The 19,738-nt window shown below is 45.1% G+C and overlaps 1 protein-coding gene across 1 annotated transcript in view; it reads left to right on the top strand.

Annotated features, from left to right (window-relative positions):
• ACOXL (acyl-CoA oxidase like) overlaps window positions 1-19,738 on the top strand; it is a 335,773-nt gene that overhangs the window by 79,085 nt on the left and 236,950 nt on the right. The window contains exon 10 of the mRNA XM_061156338.1: window positions 3,604-3,638. Within this exon, the coding sequence (XP_061012321.1) occupies window positions 3,604-3,638 (35 nt within the window). The remainder of the gene's footprint in view (window positions 1-3,603; window positions 3,639-19,738) is intronic.

Raw genomic sequence — 19,738 nt, forward strand, 5'->3', positions numbered from 1 at the left:
CGATGATCTAGCGGGTGTTGGCAATTTGATCTCTGGTTCCTCTGCCTTTTCTAAAACCAGCTTGAACATCTGGAAGTTCACAGTTCACGAATTGCTGAAGCCTGGCTTGGAGAATTTTGAGCATTACTTTACTAGCGTGTGAGATGAGTGCAATTGTGTGGTAGTTTGAGCATTCTTTGGCATTGCCTTTCTTTGGAATTGGAATGAAAACTGACCTTTTCCAGTCCTGTGGCCACTGCTGAGTTTTCCAAATTTGCTGGTATATTGAGTGCAGCACTTTCACAGCATCATCTTTCAGGATTTGAAATAGCTCAATTGGAATTCCATCATCTCCACTAGCTTTGTTCGTAGTGATGCTTCCTAAGGCCCACTTGACTTCACATTCCAGGATGTCCAACTCTAGGTTAGTGATCACACCATCGTGATTATCTGGGTCATGAAGATCTCTTTTGTACAGTTCTTCTGCGTATTCTTGCCACCTGTTCTTAATATCTTCTGCTTCTGTTAGGTCCATACCATTTCTGTCCTTTATCGAGCCCATCTTTGCATGATATGTCTTACCATTAGCCTAACTGGAAGCCAGAACTTTTTCACCCCAGGTAATGTGAAGCTACCCAGCATGTGAAGTTGGTAAATGGCTCAGTTGGGGGCTGCAGTTTCTACGTTTATTTTGTTCCCCCAATACGTTCTTCCTTGTTCTTTAAATTCTTGATGGTCCCTCAGGCGTCTTCCTCTTCTGTTTGTTAAAATCTCAAAGAAGATGCCCTCCTGGCTGAGGTGAGATAGATAATTGAGTCCATTCAGGTGAGGGGTGTATGAACTCAATGTGTTACACATTTCATGTCTTCACTTTTAGATATGTTTTTGGTAAAATGAAGCCTCACTGTCACTGATTCCATATTTTCAGGGCAATCAGTGATAACACCTAGCTGAACAATTCTGGAGCTGAGCTATTCCCAGAGTAGCTAGGGGATTTGGCAGTAACCAGAACTGGTTAGAAGCACTGGGCTTTCCTAGCCCTAAAATTTTTCCTAACTCTTCCTCTTCTTGGCTCTTCCCCAGCCCATCTACCCTCCCACTGCCCCAGGTACCCTCCTGTCATCTTGTAGCGCCCAAGAGAGCACCCCAAAAGTCACCTCCCCACCCCTACTTCTGTGAGACTGACATCAAGGGAACTGTCAGTGATGTGTTTGGGGATGTTAAGGTCCCACTTAGGCAGACTTTTTTTTTTTTTTTCCCCAGAAATGATATTATAGCTGGTACTTTGGTTTTTAACTGCCATTGGGATTCTTAGTCATGTAGTAATTTAGCCATAAGTGGGTGAATGAGACTTCCATAGGCATGATTAGGGCTGAGCACTGTAGGTATTTTACATGATGGAATGGGAATGCTCAGATGCTCAGTCGTGTCCTACTCTTTGCAATCCCATGGACTGTAGCCAGCCAGGCTTCTCTGTCCGTGGGATTTTCCAGGCAAGAATACTAGAGTGGGTTGCTATTTCCTTCTCAGGGGATCTTCCCAACCCAGGGATCAAACCTGCATCTTTTGTGGCTCCTGCTTTGGCAGGCAGATTCTTCATCACTAGGGCCACCTGGGAAGCCATGATGAAATACAAAGTTGCAAAAATTAAAGTTTAAAAAAACTTCAAAATTAAATTTTGAAATGTGATGACATTTTATCCCAGGGAGTATTGCCTATAAATACTGGTATTGCTGGTGGCTCAGACGGTAAAGAGTCTGCCTGCAATACAGAAAATCAGGGTTTGATCTCTGGGTCAGGAAGATCCCCCATGGAGAAGGAAATGGCAACCCACTCCAATATTCTTGCCTGAAAAATCCCATTGAAGAGCCTGGTGGGCTACAGTCCACGGGGTCGCATAGAGTCAGACACGACTGAGTAACCAAGCATATACACCACCCCATCCGTCAGTAGGCACATGCATGGGCATATACCCCAAGAGAAACACATAGAAAAGTTGCTTTGTCCTTATGTTAACCTGGTAAAAAGGTTGTTAAGTGGCCCATTTTGCAGTTGTGAACATTGAGGCTCTGAGGGTTGAGATCTCTTGCTGGTCTTGGTGTGAACTGGTTGAGGCCCACGCCTTACGATTCGACCCCGAGTGGTGCTTGAGAGGGCTCCCTGACACCCCCGCCAGGTAGGGAGGAAATCACCACGTCACCTTGAGTCTCCGCTTGTGGTTGTGCCTGGCATCGTGTATACTTTCTCTTGATGTCACATGTATATCACAGGTGCGATTTCCTTGCGGTCTTCAGAGCTGCCTTGCTGACCTTGAACTGACAGGCTTGGTGTGAAGTCTGTGCCGATCCGCTCCCCAGGGAGGCGCTGGCCCAGGTGGTCACCCGCCCTGGGGTGGGGGCATCCAGGGGAGCCTTCCCGGACCCGGGCTTGGCCATGCTTTCCCAATGTGAACCTCAGAATCAGCTGCACTCTGCCATCCCATCCTTTCGTGGCTTTGTCTCACAGCTGAAAGAACCCTGTTTTGCTCTTGGAAACAGACAGAATGGTGGTTGCCAGAGGCTGCAGGGTGGGGGCGAGTGGGAAAATGCTGGTCAAAGGGGACAGACTTCCAGTTTTAAGATGAGTAAGTTCTGAGCATCTCATGTACAGTGGGGTACTGTAGTTAACAATACCGTATTATACAGTTGAAAGTGGCTAAGAGAGCAGATATTAAGTGTTTTCACCGAAAAAAGAAATAAAAAGTAACTGTGAGGCAATGAATATGTTAAAGTGATAATGTACAGTAACCATTTAGCAATGTATATATATATATATATATATATATATATATTTAAAGTCATCACTTTACATAGATACACTTTTACTTGTCAATTACACCTCATAGAAAACAAAAAATAAACATTAAATCATTTTTAAAAAGGAGGAAAAAAAGAGCCCTGTCTAGAAGTCTTTCCTGATAAGAGACACCTTCTGTCTGATCCACAATGGAATATTGTAGCCTCCTTAAGACCCTTTCAAAATATAATTATTCTTTAAGAACTAAGTTGAAACTAAAGATTAATCATTAAAATGTTATTAAAAATAACAGAAGTACAAGTGAGATATCAATGGGCTGTGTATAAAATAAAATTGTTTTATTTTCAGTTTTGTAGCACAAAACACTGATTATGAAGCAATCCACATCATTACTGAGTTTTGTTTTTTGGTTTTTGCTTGATTCATGTGTCCCTTGAGTGACAGCTCTTAAATGTTTGGGCTTGGGAGTCAGAAGTCGTGATTTGGTTTCTCTTGTTCATTGCTGATGTTTGTTCTGCTGCCCCGTCCTAATGATGTGACGAATGCTCATGCATGCTTGTATTTGTATTTTTGTTTTCAACATTGCCAAGGTGCTATGGAAAGTTAAAGTTAAAATTTAGAAAAAATAAAAATTATTGAAAAAATAAAAATTATTCAAAATAAAATTATTCAAAAACAGCAGCAACAAAAACATGTTATTATGAAGCATTAGCAGGAGGGTGTTTTAAGAAATGTTTTAAAAATTGGCCATGTTAAGTTAGTTTTCTTGTGAATTCAGTGTATGCTTGGTATTATTTAATATATATTCCTCTCTTTTTTTCATTGCAGCTTGGGCTGACGATAGCCATTCGCTATAGCCACAGGTAGGTAAAGTTGCGTCTTTTTCCTTTAAAGGGTATCCTTACTGATTTATAGCTTTTCGTTCGCTTGAGTCTGCATGTTTCTGACCTTCATTTTGTTGGCTGCTTTACCCCTAATGTCAGAGCATAGCCATTAGATAAAATTGATCTAGTTGCTAATTGGTGAGAGTTTATCACTATTTGAGGAATAAGATTTTTATGTAAATAAAAGTGGTGGTAGATAGGTCATTTCTTTCAAAACCAAAAATGTAACGTACTAGGGCTGGGATACAGAGGTGACTTCTGGTAGTGGACTCTAAGGGTGAGCACTGGAGACAGGGGTGTCCTGCGTGAGAGATGAGGCCAGAAAGCCAGGTGAGGGCTTCTTAATGAAGTCCTTGCCCCCTCATTGCAGAGCTGTCCAACTCCTGCCTTGGGTCCATCTGAGAATGAATCAAAGTCCCTCTTTTTGTTTTGTTTTGTGATGCATGTGATAAACATGCATCATGTTTATCAAAAACATTTGTTTCTTGTTCTTGTATTAACTTTTCCCCTTTGCATGCATCAAAATGTATTAAGATGCTGAATTAATTAAGACACGGCCCAGCGGAGAGGCAGTAAGCACATCCCTGTTGCTACTCAATGACAGGCCAGTCAGTTGAGACCAGTGTTGGGCACGGAACAGTGACTGAGTTCAGAAAGCCAGCAGACTGCCAAGGTGGTGGACTGGTGTCCCAAAGAGTCGTTTACCCTGGTCACAGTTCAGTCTTCTTTAATACTAAAAGGACCCCGGGCTGGAGGGCGGTGGTGGCTGGTGTTTACAAGCTTCTTGGTGCTGGAACCCTTTGTTGTTGCAGCTGTCCATGTAGGTCAGGGCACAGTATTCCTGTGGACCTCCAACAAGACAAATGGTTATTCTCTGCTCTGTGACTTCTTATCTCTGTAGGAATGGGGAAGTGTTACACCTTTAAAGGTCAGAGCCTTAACAATGGGCCACCCTGTATATTTCAGGCTACAAGCAACATTCTTTTAATGATTAACTTGTAGCAAAAGCAGCAGGATACAAAAGTGAAAGTAAAAGAAACATCCAATATGGAGTCAGATTTGCTCTTCCCTGTCACATCTTCAGGGGGTTGGAGGTTGAAGCTACACCACCTGCCTCTTGCCCCATTGCCTCTGCCTTGTCTCTGGGGCCAGTGGGCACAGAAGGGACCAGCCTTCCCTCCCAGATGCCTGCAGGTCACCGTGTTGCCTGGTGATATCTCTTCTGCTCCTCCAGCCACTGGCTCTGTTATCCACCTCCGTCCTCTGGAGGTGGAGGGTGATGAAGGGAGTGGGTTTCTGGTTGAATCCTTTCTTTAAAAATCCAACTAGCTTATTTAGAGTACTTGAAACTTCTATCCTTTTGTTGATCACTTTTTTTTAATGTGTGTAAATTATATCTAAGATAGATTTTGCCATTTTATTTATATATTTATTTGCTTATTGAAGTGTGCTTAATTTACAATGTTAGTTTCAAGTATACAACAAATTGACTCAATTATATATACATATGTTTATATATTTCCTTTTCAGATTCTTTTCCACTATAGGTTATTACAAGATACTGAGTATACTTCCTTGTGCTATACATTAGGACTTTGTTGGCTATCTATTTTATGTATAGTAGTTTGTATCTGCCAATCCCACATTCTTAATTTATCACTCCCCTGCTTTGGTAACCATAAGTTTGTTTTCTATGTTTGAATCTATTTCTATTTTGCAGCTAAATTCATTTTTTTGTACGGGAGTACAAATACCTCTTTGAAACTTTGCTTTCTATTCTTTTGGGTGGAATTGGTGGGTCATATGGTCATTTTATTTTTAGACTGTTGTAGAGCTTCTGTACTGTTTTCCTGTTTACTACTTTTTTAATTTTAATTTTTTTTTTACATTTTTTGTTTTTATCTTTTTAATCGAAGTGTAGTTGCTGTACAGTATTATGTAGGTTACAGGTGTACAAAATAGTTTCATAATTTTTAAAGGTTATACTCCATTTATAGTTATTATAAAATATTGGCTATATTCCTTGTGTTGTAGAATATATCCTTGTAGTTTATCTTATTTTCAATTTAAGTTTTGTTTTATTTTATAGTTTGACAATGTCATGTTAGTCCCCAAAGCATAGCAAAGTGACCCAGCTGCACACACACATATGTTCATGGGGCTATAGCTTGTGTCTGCACAGTTCTTGGTCACTTCAGGAGCTCACAGTTGCTGTTGGGAAATGATTTCCATTTCTCTTGTTGCATTTGCCCAGAACCCAGATGACAGAATTGAGGTTTTCCTTGGTCTTTCTTGTGTGGTAAGGGATATTTTGGGAAACAAGATTTGGGACTTTAGGTTCTAATTACCAGGTCTCTTTCCAGAATTCTAACGGGAGAGCCATATGCTTCCCACGTGACTCAGTGGTAAAGAAGCCACCTGCCAATGCAGAAGATGTGGGTTCGATCCCTGGGCCGAGAAGATCTCCTTGGAGTGGGAAATGGCAACTGACTCCAGTATTCTTGCCTGAAAAATTCCATGGACAGAGGAGCCTGGCAGGATACAGTCCTTGGGGTCCCAAAGAGTTGGACACGACTGAGAGGCTGATCACACACAAACACAACAGGAGAGCCAGGGCCAAGCGAGGTGGAAGAGAAACCCTAGCAGACAACCTCAGTGGATGGAGGTGAGATAGAGGGGAGGGAGGAGGCAAACAGTTCCAAGAGGCTGCTTTCGGGAGGACGTTCCTCAGTGTGAAGAAGAACAGGCGAGGGGGCTTTAAAGGATTTGAATGTGGGAGGGGAAGGACCTGCCAAAATCCGATAACCCTGTGAGTGGGCAGAACCTCTTAGGCTGCTGCAGACACATGGGGGCAGAGCTGCCTGGAGCCAGAGGGGCTCTTGTGTGGTGAGAAAGGGGCTTGAGGCTCAAAGGATGCTGGTTTTGTTTCTGTGCATCTGCACTGGTGCCTTGGCTCTCAGATCTCTCGTTATTAATACCGTGCACAGTGTTCAGAGTTAGGACCCCTCAACCCTACCCCCAGCTCTACACTGATACATACAACACCCCAACCATCCCCACTTCTGCCCCAGGCATCGTTCAGCTTCGAACTCCTGCTACACCTGTTACTCTAGACCTGTGTGTGTGGTATAGGAGTGCATGTGTGTCCGTGTGTGTGTGTGTGTGTGTGTGTGTGTGTGTGTGATGTGGTGTAGGATAGAGGGCTGAGGAGCTGGGAGGGTGGAAAGTGACATCATCATATTCCTACCATATAGATGTACTGAGCAAGGAAGAGCAAAAGCTGTGACCGACCATGCCTTTGACAGCAGATCCGGCGCTCATTTCATTTATTGATTGTCATGGCGTTTTAGTTTATTTGTGTAAAGTCATGGCATTTTCACAGAGTGGAAACTTGTGTCTTGCTGCTCACTCCCCACTGTTTGGCTTGAGGTTTTCGGGTGGAATCCACACCGCGGTAGCAGCTGGGTAACCCCCAGAAGTGCCCTTTGCAGATAACAGCTCAGGGGCCCCGCCGCCCACGCAGTGGGGGAATTGTTCCCCCTGTGTGGGTGTTTTGTTTTTTCTTTTTCTGCAAGACTGAAAGAGAGTTCAGCTGTTCTTCCTGCCTGTCACAGGGCAGCAGCCTGAGGACGCCTGCTCCCTCCTGGTGGGAAGCCCTGGGCCAAGGTGAACCGGGCTCAAGAGGGGTCCACTCGCCTTTGGCTCTCATCCTCAGATACGATGGAGAGCTCGCGTGTACCAGCAGCAGGGAGGTTTTGCACGTGGCACTCATGACCATATTTCTAAGAAAGGCTCATGAAAATATGGTGTGAGAGCAGCAAAGTGACCCCCGACAGAATTATTTTGTTTTGTTTTAATGTTTTGTCATTTTTAAACAAATTAGAAGGGGTGGCTAGATCTAGAGATGCTCATACTAAGTGAAGTCAGTCAGACAGAGACAAAAACCGTATGATATCACTTCTTTGTGGACTCTAAAATATGGCACAAGTGAACTTATTTACAAAGCAGAAGCAGATTCACGGACATAGAGAACACACTTGTGGTCACCAAAGGGATAATGGGGTAAGGGAGGGATAAACTAGGAGTTTGGGTTTAGTAGAGGCAAACTGCTGTGCATAAAACAGATAAACAGCAAGCTTCTACTGATAGCACAGGAAAGCTATATTCAATATCCGGAAATAAACTACAATAGAAAGGAATATGAAGAAGAATGTTTATACACACATATATACGAATTGCTTTGCCATGCATCGGAAACCAACACAACATTGTAAATCAACTATTACTTCAATATAAAGAAATAAATGAGGAAGGAGGGGAAGTTTTCATTTGTCTTGTTTTAGTTAAATGGAAAGCCACAGAGTTTTGACTTTTAGATGCAGACTAAAAAATAGGGCTTCCCTGCTGGCTCAGTGGTAAAGAATCCGCCTGCAATGCAGGAGACACGGGTTCCACCCCTGGGTCGGGAAGATCCCCTGGAGAAGGAAATGACAACCCACTCCTGTATCCTTGCCTGGGAAATCCCATGGACAGAGGAGCCTGGTGGACCTCCAGTCCATGGGGTCACAAAGAGGCAGACACGACTTAGACACCAAACCACCACCAAAGGTGCATCATTTTCACAGCTGACTTATTTCTGTCAATTTCTTTGATAGAATCAGTACTCCATTCAGGCCTGTGCTCTAAGCCTAATCTTAGAGTTGAAGGTACCAACCCCCTAAAAGCCTTTGAGGTCCCCTGAGGGCTGGCGAGGGCAGGGAGAATGGGAGACTTGATTGTGATTAGTCCCAGGGGATGGGCAGGTTGGCAGCTTGATCAGTTCAGAGCTGGACTGAGATGGGCGTGGCCTCTCACAGAAAAGGCAGACACCCTGAGTGCAGATTATTCCCAGACTGCCTTCAGGTATTGGTTTTGAATGAGCCCACGGGGGCCAAGCAGGAAGTGAAGGCGTCCTGTACTTTCGTGTTCTGATTTAGATTAGAAGAGTTTGAAGTTCGTAGATGAAGCAGAATGGTCATTGAATGGACAGCCTGCACCCATGAACAGATGAAAGTGTCATCTTGAGATGCAAAGAGGGGAGAAGAGTGAAACAGGGCCCTCAGCCCCACTGGACACTGACTTCAAACACCTAGTGACTCCCATCTGGAGCGGGTTTGATCTCGTGGAGACGCTCATTCTCCACATTCTGTAAAAATAAACAGAGATGCCTTTCTGGCCTTTTTTCCCCTTCCAGGGAATAGTTGTTCCTGTCACGGGCTCTCTGGCTGACTGTTCCATCTGTCTGTTTTTCAGAGTTCACACTGAGGCTCCAACTAGATTTATACTCAAGGTTGCCAAGAAATTTATCCAGCGCCCATGGTATAATCTTAAAAGCAACACCATCTTTTGGAAGGTTGCGTTCTTTTTTTAAAAAACTAATTTATTTATTTTAATTGGAGGACAATTACTTTACAGTATTGTGATGGTTTCTGCCACACATCAACATAAATCGGCAATAGGTACACACACATTTCCCCCCACCCTGAAACCCCCCTTCCCTCCCCAACCTACCCCTCTATGTGGTCCCAGAGCACCAGCTGCGGCTTCAGCATCCTTCTTTAGATAAACTTAGCACAAAAGATTGCCCCCTGAAGAGCAGCATATGAATATTCACAGGGTGTCTGAGTTAGATGCTCTGAGTGAGGATGCTGGGGGCCGGGGTTGTACAGCTGAACTTGGCAGGGGGTTGTGGATGTACCTGGTGAGAGGTAGATGCTTTTCAAGGTCCAGGGGAGTAAGGAGTAGATGCATGTTCCTCTCCATCCCCACCCTGTTTAAAAATTGAAATACAGTCAATTTACAGTGTTGTGTTAGTTTATGGTGTACAGTGAAGCGGCTGTGCTCCAGAATACATATACATACTTTTCCCAGATTCTTTTCGGTTATAGGTTATTACAAGATACTGAATATAGTTCCCTGTTCTATGCAGTGCTTCCTTGTTGTTTATCTATTTTATGTATAGTAGTGTGTATCTGCTGATCCCAAACTCACAATTTATCCCTCTGCTACCCCCTTTTTTCTATGGTGACCACAGATTTGTTTTCTATGTCTGTGAGTCTGTTTCTGTTTTGTAAATAAGCTCATTTGTATCATTCTTCTAAGATTCTACATATAAGTGATATCATATATTTGCCCCTCTCTATTTGACTGACTTCACTTAGTGTGATCACCTCTGGGTCTATCCATGTTGCTGCAAATGGCATCGTTTCATTCCTTTTTAAATGGTTGAGTAATGTTCTATTTCTGGGCTTCCTTGATGACTTAGTCGGTAGAGTCCACCTGCAATGCAGAAGACCTGGGTTTGATCCCTGGGTCAGGAAGATCTCCTGGAGAAAGGAATGGCAACCCACTCCAGTATTCTTGCCTGAAGAATCCCATGGACCAAGGAGCCTGGTGGGCTACAGCCCTGGGGTCGCAAAGAGTCAAACACAAGTGAGTGACTGAGACACACAATATCCCAGTGTATATATACACACCATATCTTCTTCATCCATTCCTCTGTCAATGGACACTTAGATGGCTTCTGTGTCTTGTTTATTGTCAGTGAACATGTATCTTTTCAAATTAAAGATTTCGTCTTTTCCAAATACATGCCCAGGAGTGGGATTGCTAGGTCATATGGTAACTCTGGTTTAGCTTTTTTGAGAAACGTCCGTACTGTTCTACACAGCGGCTGCACTGATGTGCATTCCCATCAACAGTGTTGGAGGGTTCCCTTTTCTTCACACCCTCTCCAGCATCTGTTATCTGTAGACTTTTGGATAATGGCCATTCTGACTGGTGTGAAGGAATGCCTCACTGTAGCTTTTATTTCGGAGAAGGCAATGGCACCCCACTCCAGTATTCTTGCCTGGAAAATCCCATGGATGGAGGAGCCTGGTAGGCTGCGGTCCATGGTGTCGCTAAGAGTTGGACACGATTGAGCGACTTCACTTTCACACATTGGAGAAGGAAATGGCAACCCACTCCAGTGTTCTTGCCTGGAGAATCCCAGGGACGGGGCATCTATGGGATCACACAGAGTCAGACACAACTGAAGTGACTTAGCAGCAGCAGCAGCACTTTTATTTGCATGTCTCTCGTGATTAGCACTATTGAGCATCTTTTCATGTGCCTGTTGGCCATCGGTATGTCTTCTGCTCAGTTTTTGATTCTCCATCCCCTTTAATCTCTTGTCTGGTATCCAGGTGGTGCCTTTGTCTTCTAGGGATTCTGGTCCAGGATCCTGGCCATCTCCCCAGTCAAACCTACTCATCACATATCTGTTGCCACCTCCACAAAGTGATCTTTAGGGGAATATTTTGCCTGCCACCCAAAAGATCTTTCTCAAATGCAGACCTGTAGTGCTGTTCCCACTCAGGAACCTCCATGGGCCTCCTCATGTGGAGTAGCATACGGAATCGCCTGACCCTTAGCAGGGGATTCCAGACCTCGTCTCCAGCCTCCGTCTCCTGCTACTTAGCCGCCATGAGCTTCCTGCCTCCTTCATCCCTTGCTCTGGCATCTTCCTTTGAAGAATTAACTTTCTTTCTGTCTTGCAGCAGTGAACTCCTCTGCACCCTCCAGTGGCCCCTTCCATGTTATCTCCTCTTCCCTGATTTGTCAAGGAGCCATATTCCTTCCTGTTGTGGGTCTCAGGGCTGCTTCTCAGAGCTTTTCCTTTTTGGTCTTTTCCTTCCCGTCTCAGGTAGCAGGCTGGGGAGGCAGATTGCCTTCTTCTTCCCCCAGCACGTGCCCCTCCAGATCAGAATGTGTGAGCACCACAGCCCAGCCCTTACAGCCAAGGCCATTTGGCAAAGCCATTCTGTGTGGGTGGTCTGGGAGGGACTGGCTGGTCTTTCTCTTATGCTATTTCTGAGAGATGACCAGTCTTTTACTTTCAAGAAGATGAGGCACCCAACTCAAATTGATCAACACAGCCTAAATGAAAATGTAGAAACATAAACAAATGGAACTCCCCTGATGGCCCAGTGGTTAAGAGTCCACCTTCCAATGCAGGAGGCGTGGGTTCAGTCCCTGTTCGGGAAACTAAGATCCCACCTGCCGCGGGGCTACTGAGCCCGTTGGCCACAACTGCATAGCCCATGCACTCAAGGACCCACACACCACAATCGGAAAGAAGCCTGCGTGTGATTATTAAGACCTGACACAGCCAAAAATAAATAAATACATAGAAGCATAAGCAGAGTGTTTTGTGTAATGATAAGCTAATTAAAAAAATGACCAGCTAATTCAAAATTTACATATCAAGGCAAAAGACTTAGAATAGCCAAAGCAATTTTGAAAAGGAACAGAGTTGGAAAAGTTGTACTTTGTGACTTCAGGACTTATCCTAAAGCTTCAGTAGTTGAGATAGTGTGGTATTGGTGAAAGACAGGTATATAAGTCAATGGAACATAGTAACATCTACAGGTAGACCCACACATAAATAATCAACTGATTGGCACAAGAGTGCCAAGGTAACCCAACAAAGAAAGAAAAATCAAAACCTCAAAGTCTCAACCTATTCCTTACAACTTGTATAATAATGAGCAAAAGTGGGTCATGAGCCTAAAGTAAAAGCAATAAGTAAAAACTTTATAGAAGAAAACATAGCAGGAAGATCTTTGTGACCTTGGGCCAGGCAAAGATTGCTTCAGACACAAAAAGCATAAACTATAAAAGTTGGTAAAATGGATTTTATCAAAGTTAAAAACATCTGTGCTGTGAAAAACCACTGCTAAGGAACTAAAAGAAAAACAAACCATAAGAAAATATTTTCAAAACACTTATCTGATAAAGGACTTGCATCCAGAATACATGTAGAACTTTCACAAGTGTTTGACAGAAAAGCAATTTAATAAGTGGGCAAAAATTCTTGAACTGATATACTTGACCACAGAACAGCTGCAGATGGCCAGTCAGCCTATGAAGAGTTCAGCATCATTAGTCATTAAGGAAATGCAAATTAAGGACACGATGAGATGTCATTATATGTATATCAGAACGGCTTAAATACAAAACCCAAGCGCAACGATAAAAGACAAAACGCAGAAACCCTGAAGACATGCACGTGCTGATGAGGACCTGGAGAAACAGCAACTCTCATCCTCTGCTGGTGGGAAGGCAAGATGGTGTGGCAATTTTGGAAAACACTTCGGTAGTTTCTCATAGTTAGTTGCTCAGTCATGTCCGCCTGTTTGGGACTCCATAGCCTGCCAGGCTCCTCTCTCTTTGGAATTCTCCAGGCAAGAATGGCAACTGGAGTGGGTTCCTCCTCCAGGGGATCTTCCCGACCCAGGGATCGAACCTGGGTGTCCTGCATTGCAGGCAGATTCTTTACCATCTGAGCCACCAGGGAAACATTAACAATTACCTTACTGTATGACCTAGTGACTCTACTCCCAAATTGCACCAAGACAAGAGAAGTGAAAACATTTACCCTCACCAAGACTTACATGCAAATGTCCACAGCATCTCTATTGACAAGGGCCGCACATGGAAAACAGTCTTTACTGTCCTTCACCCAGGAAGTTGGATAAACAAACTTCTACATCCCATATTTCACTGGCACATCTGTACCTGAAATATGACTCAGTAGTAAAAAGGCACCCCGCGGAATGAAAGAAGCCAGATTCTAAAGCACAAACTGTATGATTCCATTTGTATGACATTCTGAGAAAGGGAACACTATAGGGAAGAAAGGGCTTCTGAGGTGGCTCAGAGGTCAAGAATCTACCTGCCAATGCAGGAGATGTGGGTTCGATCCCTGGATCAGGAAGATCCCCTGGAGAAGGAAACGGCAACCCACTCCAGTATACTTGCATGGGAAATCTCATGGACAGAGGAACCTGGTGGGCTACAGTCCTTGGGGTTGCAAAGAGTGGGACATGATTGCGCGACTGAGCACTCACACACACACAGGGAAGAAAACAGGTCAGTGGTTGTCATGGTTGAGGGTGGAGCTGAGAAGGCGACATGAGGGATTTTTGGTGGGGGTGATAGACATAATATTCTAAATTTTGGTGGCAGTTGCAAGACTGTACATGTTTGTCAAACCTCAGAACTATTTCCGTCGAAATAGATAAAGCAAATTTTAAAGAGGGGCGAGAATGACCAAATTCATGCATCACACAAGATATTGTTAGAGTATTGAAACATCAATTTGTTTAAAAACTTCCTGTTGTTTTTGAACAGAAGCTGCTTCAGTTTCAGCAAAATTTAATTCAACTGAGAAAAAACTAAAACTATGAGCTTTCAAATAGAAAAAAGCACCAGCCTCACAACTTTCAGAATGGTTATCAGAGACTCAGAAGGCAAACCTTGGAGACAACAGAAGCGGGATCTTCTAAGAAATGCTGCATCACCAACCAACTTGAATGAAACAGAGAATAATGTGTTGGAGAACAATGAGTCCAGGATAAAAACTAAACTTAGTAGAGGTAGATTTTATGAAGAAGTTTTTAGGACTTTGCAGACTAATTTTCTTAACTAAAGTTTTCCTCACGTGATATATGGTAAAAATCTGTATCTAAGTAAATATGTTTTCAGTGAAAAAAAAACCGTCACAGAACTGTAACTCCAAGAATGTGTGAATTTCACATTGAACTAAAGAGAGTCATGGCTGGAGAGAGCCCAGGACCCTCCCAGCGCTGAGGCCACGGAGCCTGAGGCCGCGGGGACAGTCCTGCTTCCGAGGGCTTCGGGCTGTGGTCTCAGGGGCTCTGCCTTTGGATTTAGGCTACCTTTTGTATGCTCAAAATGAGGCATCCATTCCCTTGTTTTGTTCCCTTCACCATCTGCAGTGAGGAGAGTGGACACCTCTAACAAGATGCAGTTTAACTGGCTGGTCTCTTGGAGCTGTTTCACAGATGTGGTCAGGACTTCTGTCGGCCTTGAACTTCTTATTTAAAAATTTTTTTAAAATTTATTGTTTGACTGCCCTGCATCTTCATTGCTTTGCAAAGGTTTTCTGTAGTTACGGTGAGCAGGGGCCACTCTTCATGGGGGTGTGCAGGCTTCTCATTGCTGTGGCTTTTCCTGTTGTGGAACATGGGCTCTAGGGCATGTGGGCTTGAGTAATTGAGGCACCTGGGCTCCGGAGCGCAGGCTCAGTAGTTTTGGGGCACAGGCTTAGTTGCTGCATGGCATGTGGGATCTTCCTAGATCAGGGAGTGAACCCACGTCTCCTGCTCTGGCAGGCGGGTTCCTATCCACTGCACCACCAGGCAAGTCCCCGTGGGCATTTTAGGTCGAAAGGTGCTGGATGGAGCGAGATCCTTTCAGTGGGGGTGGCTCAACAGGAAGCAATTTGATTTGACCTCATTCTTCCCCCGAAAGGCTGCTGCCAGGGCAGGGAGCACCGGAGGGGCCCCAGGGTTGCCTGGTGCTAGCTCTTCACCCCCGGGCTCCCTGTCCACCAAGGGATGCTGGGATGACACGCTGGGCCGGGCTGGCTCCCTCCATCGGGGAACGGAGGCCCCAGTGCAGGTGCCTGGGGTCACGTTCTGAGAGGCGCTGCTCACCTCATCCATCTGCAAAACTCCTTGGCCGGCTGGCCTCTCCCCGGAGACCTGGGATACAGGCTGCAGCTGCTTCTACATCTTGCCGGTGAGAAAGTGGTGAGAAGACAGCTCTGTATTCCACCCCCAGCTGCCCGGGCGAGTGTGGCAGGGGTTACCCTAACTCCCACTTGGTTGATTGCTCTGGATGGCGGGCAGGGGACCCGGCACCCAGTGAATGGGGCGCCTTCTTCACAGAGAAGCGAGCTGGATGAAGTCCAGTGGCAGGATTTTCATCATTCTCAGAGAAACAATTGTTCTGCCTGGCTTGGGGCTACTAAGCAGGCCAGTGCCTATGGCCGCCCTGCTGCGTGAGGGGACATGCCTGATCTTCTATGTGTTCCTTTGATCAGTGCCCTAATGCCCTGGTCCAGCGGGTCACGTGGCAATGGGCGTGCATTTGATGGGAGCAGCGTTTGATGGGAGCAGCGTTTGCCAAGGCCCTGCCAGTGTTTCCGTGAGGTGGGGGAGGACCTGGGGCTCTAGTTCGGGCTGATGCTCCGAGGAGCCTGGCACAGCCGGCGCTTCTCTGTGGCTTGACCTGCAAGCTGGGCTGGAGGTTCCGCACACCTTCATCCTCAAGGGTGCTTCTCAAGTTTCTTTTTTCCTTTTTTCCTTGCTAATATATTTTAGCTTAACCCTGTTTCTTTCTCCTTTTTAGATAACCTATTTGTTTTATTTTTGGGTCTTCGCTGCTACCCGCAGACTTTTCTCTAGTGGCAGGGAGCAGCGGCTACTCCTTGTTCTGTTGCGGGGGCTTCTCCTTGTGGAGGAGCACAGGTTCTAGGTACACAGGCTTCTGGAGTTGGGGCTCCTGGGTCCAGGTGGCACTAGTGATAAAGAACCCGCCTGCCAATGCGGGGGACAAAAGAGACATGGGTTCCATCCCTGAGTTGGGAAGATTGCCTGAAGGAGGGGATGGCAACCCACTCCGGTGTTCTTGCTTTGAGAATCCCATGGACAGAAGAGCCCAGTGGGCTGTGGTCAGTAGGGTCCCAAAGAGTCGGACATGACTGAAGTGACTTAGCACCCACAGGTTCTAGAGCAGGGGCTCAGTAGTGGTGGCACAGGGCCTTAGCATCCGCCAAGGCTTTTAGGATCTTCCCCGACCAGGGATCGAACTTGTGTCCCCAGCATTGGCAGACGGATTCCTATCCAGTGTACCACGAGGGAAGTGCCTGTTTCTCGAGCTTTAATGCACAGTTCGATTGGTGAAAGGTAACCCTGAAACTGTTGTGCTAGCCACAGAAAGTTCTAGGTTCACCTCCTTTGAGGCATCAAGGTAACTTGTTTATGAAGCGGTTGTGTATGAATGACATTTTGGCCTCTTCTGTGACTCAGACTGCCTGGACATCAAAAACATTCTGCAGACTCTAAATTGCAAAGGGGAATGGGCCTCCAGGGCACCTAGGATTCCTCCTGAAGGGGCTCCTCCTGCGTGCCATCTGCTGTGGGCCCAGTGCAAGAGGAATTGTGCCAAGGCAGCTTTTTTTTTGTCTTCCTGAGGTGTCTTATCACTTGATCGTGTTTCCTGCTGAGGTTGGTAGAGCGTCAAGTGCCATGCAGAGAAGTAAATATGTAAATTTATACTCCCCCATCTTTTATAAGGCAGACGGGACTGCTGGTCGCAGCAGCTCGCTCTGTTATAAAGACAGTCTCTGCCTCCTGGGAGCCTGTGGGGGTGGAGGGGGTGATGGAGCTTGAGGCACAGAAGGAGCTTCGTGTCCCCATGTGTAGGTTGTCTGCTGATGACCACAGCATTTCTCGTTGGAGAGCAAGTTGCCATCTCATCCTCATCCCCATCCATGTTGGTCTCCTACTTTGTGGCACATGTGTGGTTATTTATTTACACCCCAAGACCAGTGGTTTTACACTGGGGTGATTGTATTTCCCAGGGATATCTGGTGATGTTTTTGGTTGATCCAATAACGAGGTGGGGTACCAGCGGCATCCATGGCCAAGGATGCTGCTGATTACCCCACAAGCCACATGACACTCTCTCCCCACAGAGAACTGTCTGGTCTCAAATGTGAACAGTCCCAAGGTGGAGGGAGACTGAGCGCTTCTCAAGGTAGGCAGAGCATTCGTTCCTCTTCCCGTATTCAGGGCTGGCAGGCATCAAGTACCCAGTAGCAGAGATGGGATCAGATCTGTTATTAAGAGGCTCACGAGCTATGTTGGCTTCTGTGTTGACAAAATACCAGCTAATATTCCCTGAAAATCATTTGGTTCTATTTTATCTCTTTGCTTGTTTGTTTAAACATAGAAATTAAATCAGGAGAGAATGGTTGTTGTTGTTGATTAGTCACTAAGTCGTGTCCAACTCTTTGTGACCCCATGGACTGTAGCCTGCCAGGCTCCTCTGTCCATGGGATTTCCCAGGCAAGAATATTGGAGTGGGTTCCCATTTCCTCCTCCAGGGAATCTTCTCAACCTAGAGATCAAACCCGAGTCTCCTGCTTGGCAGGTGTATTCTTAACCAATATGGGAAGCCCATATTGTTGCATGGTGGGGGTGTGGGGGGGGAGGTTGTCCCTGGAGATGACTCATGTGGCTTACAGCCTTGTTCCAGCCCCAGCCTCTGGGGAGGCGTGTTTGTTTGTAATTAAATGATTAAATTAAATTAAATGATGATGTTTGCGCTGGAAGGGCAGGCTATGCTGATAGAAAATTTCCATCTGAAATAAATTTACTGACGTGAAAACTGAGTTGGTTTCTGGAAGCATGTTAAGGAGACTTCAGGTGGTGTGTTGATATCACAGAAGCCATCCACAAGGGCTGTCTGTGCGTCAGAGGTCTAGAAAGCCTGCTCAACCCCAGGGGAGTGGGGACCCCTCCTCAGGTGATCCAGGAGGGACCAGGATTTTCCAAGTTTTCTTTTCATCCCTTGAGAAGAGGAGGGAGCAGTGGACCTTGTCTGTCTGGTGCAGGGTTATGAGTTCAGAGACCACTGCTCTGCTCAACTGGTCCCTCAACCTCCCCCACCCCAATCTCTCACACCTGATGTAGGACTTGGGGGGCCAGGAGTTGGGGGGAGGAGCCACCAACCTGTGTTCCAAGACACTTTTCCCAGCTGAGAGAGTTGGCTGACCCCAAGGAGACTTTTCGTTCTGAAGGAAAACCTTTCAGTGTCTTCTTTTTATTTATTTATTTATTTATTTTCTTTTTTAGTTAATTTTTATTGGAACATAGTTGGTTGACCTTGTTGTGTTAGTTTCACTTGCACAACAGAGTTGATCAGTGACACGCATGCTTTTTAAGATTCCTTTTCCATAGATGTCGTTACAGAGCGCTGGGCAGGGCTCCTGTGCTGCCCAGCGGGTTCTTGTCAGTTTCCTGTGTTACCTACAGGAGTGTGTCTGTGTCAATTCCAGTTTCCAGATTTATCCCTTCCCCTCCCCAACTGGTAACATAGGTTTGTTGTTTTCTGCATTTGTGACTCTATTTCTATTTTCTAAGGAAGTTCATTTGTACCATTTTTTAAAGGATCTTCTTTTCAATCACATATCCTTTGTGATGAAAGTTGATGGGGAAGAAAGAAATGTTAGGTGTTAGAGACAAGTCTGTTCATAGAAGAGGAAATTGTGTTGCTTCTTCTTTCATACTTGTTACTTTTTTGTATACCTGAAACAGGGTAAAAGAAAAAAAAAAAAAGTGGTACTATCAGTGCCTAGCAATTAACATTGAAACCAGTCTTGGTGTGGATGAAATGGAAGTGTGCTATGCTTTAGACACTGTAGACATCCCCATTTAAGATAAGTATTACTGATTCTGTTTTATAGGCTCAGAGAGGTTGGGGAATTTGACCAAGGCCACACAGCCACTTAATAAAGATGGGGCTCTTTATGGTATATTAGGAGCCCCCACTAACCTGTGAATACAATATATACCATTTGAGAAAATGCTCCAAACAAATCAAGGAGCATCTTTACATGAGGAGATACAAGATACACCTGATTGATGGTCAATGATATAAACCAGTTATCCCTTTGTGTCCTCAGAGAATTAATTATAGGAACCCTCGGGATACTAAAATCCAACGATGCTCATGTCCTATATATGTAAATAGTATTTGCATAAAACTTATGCACATTTCCTACATGCAGTGTACATGCTATGTATGTAGTTCCTGGTATGCAACGAATTCAAGTTTTGCTTTTGGAACTTTACGGAATTTTTTCAAATATCTTTGATCTATTGCTGGTTGAATCCACCAATGTGGAACCTACAGATTCTTAGGGTTGGATGTACGCAGTGTGTAATTGATTGTCTGACTCTCTGTGACCCCCTGGACTGTAGCCTCCAGGCTCCTCTGTCCATGGGATTTCCCAGGCAAGAATACTGGAGTGGGTTGCCATTTCCTTCTCCAGGGGAATCTTCCCCATCCAGGGATCGAACCCGTGTCTCCTGCATTGGCAGGCAGATTCTTTACCACTGAGCCACCTGGGAAACCCAGATGTACATAATGCGTTCCATGAAATAAGAGAGAAGGCCTTGTAT

This window comes from Dama dama, chromosome 11 (assembly GCF_033118175.1).
Source record: "Dama dama isolate Ldn47 chromosome 11, ASM3311817v1, whole genome shotgun sequence".
In the NCBI taxonomy this organism is placed as follows: Eukaryota; Metazoa; Chordata; class Mammalia; order Artiodactyla; family Cervidae; genus Dama; species Dama dama.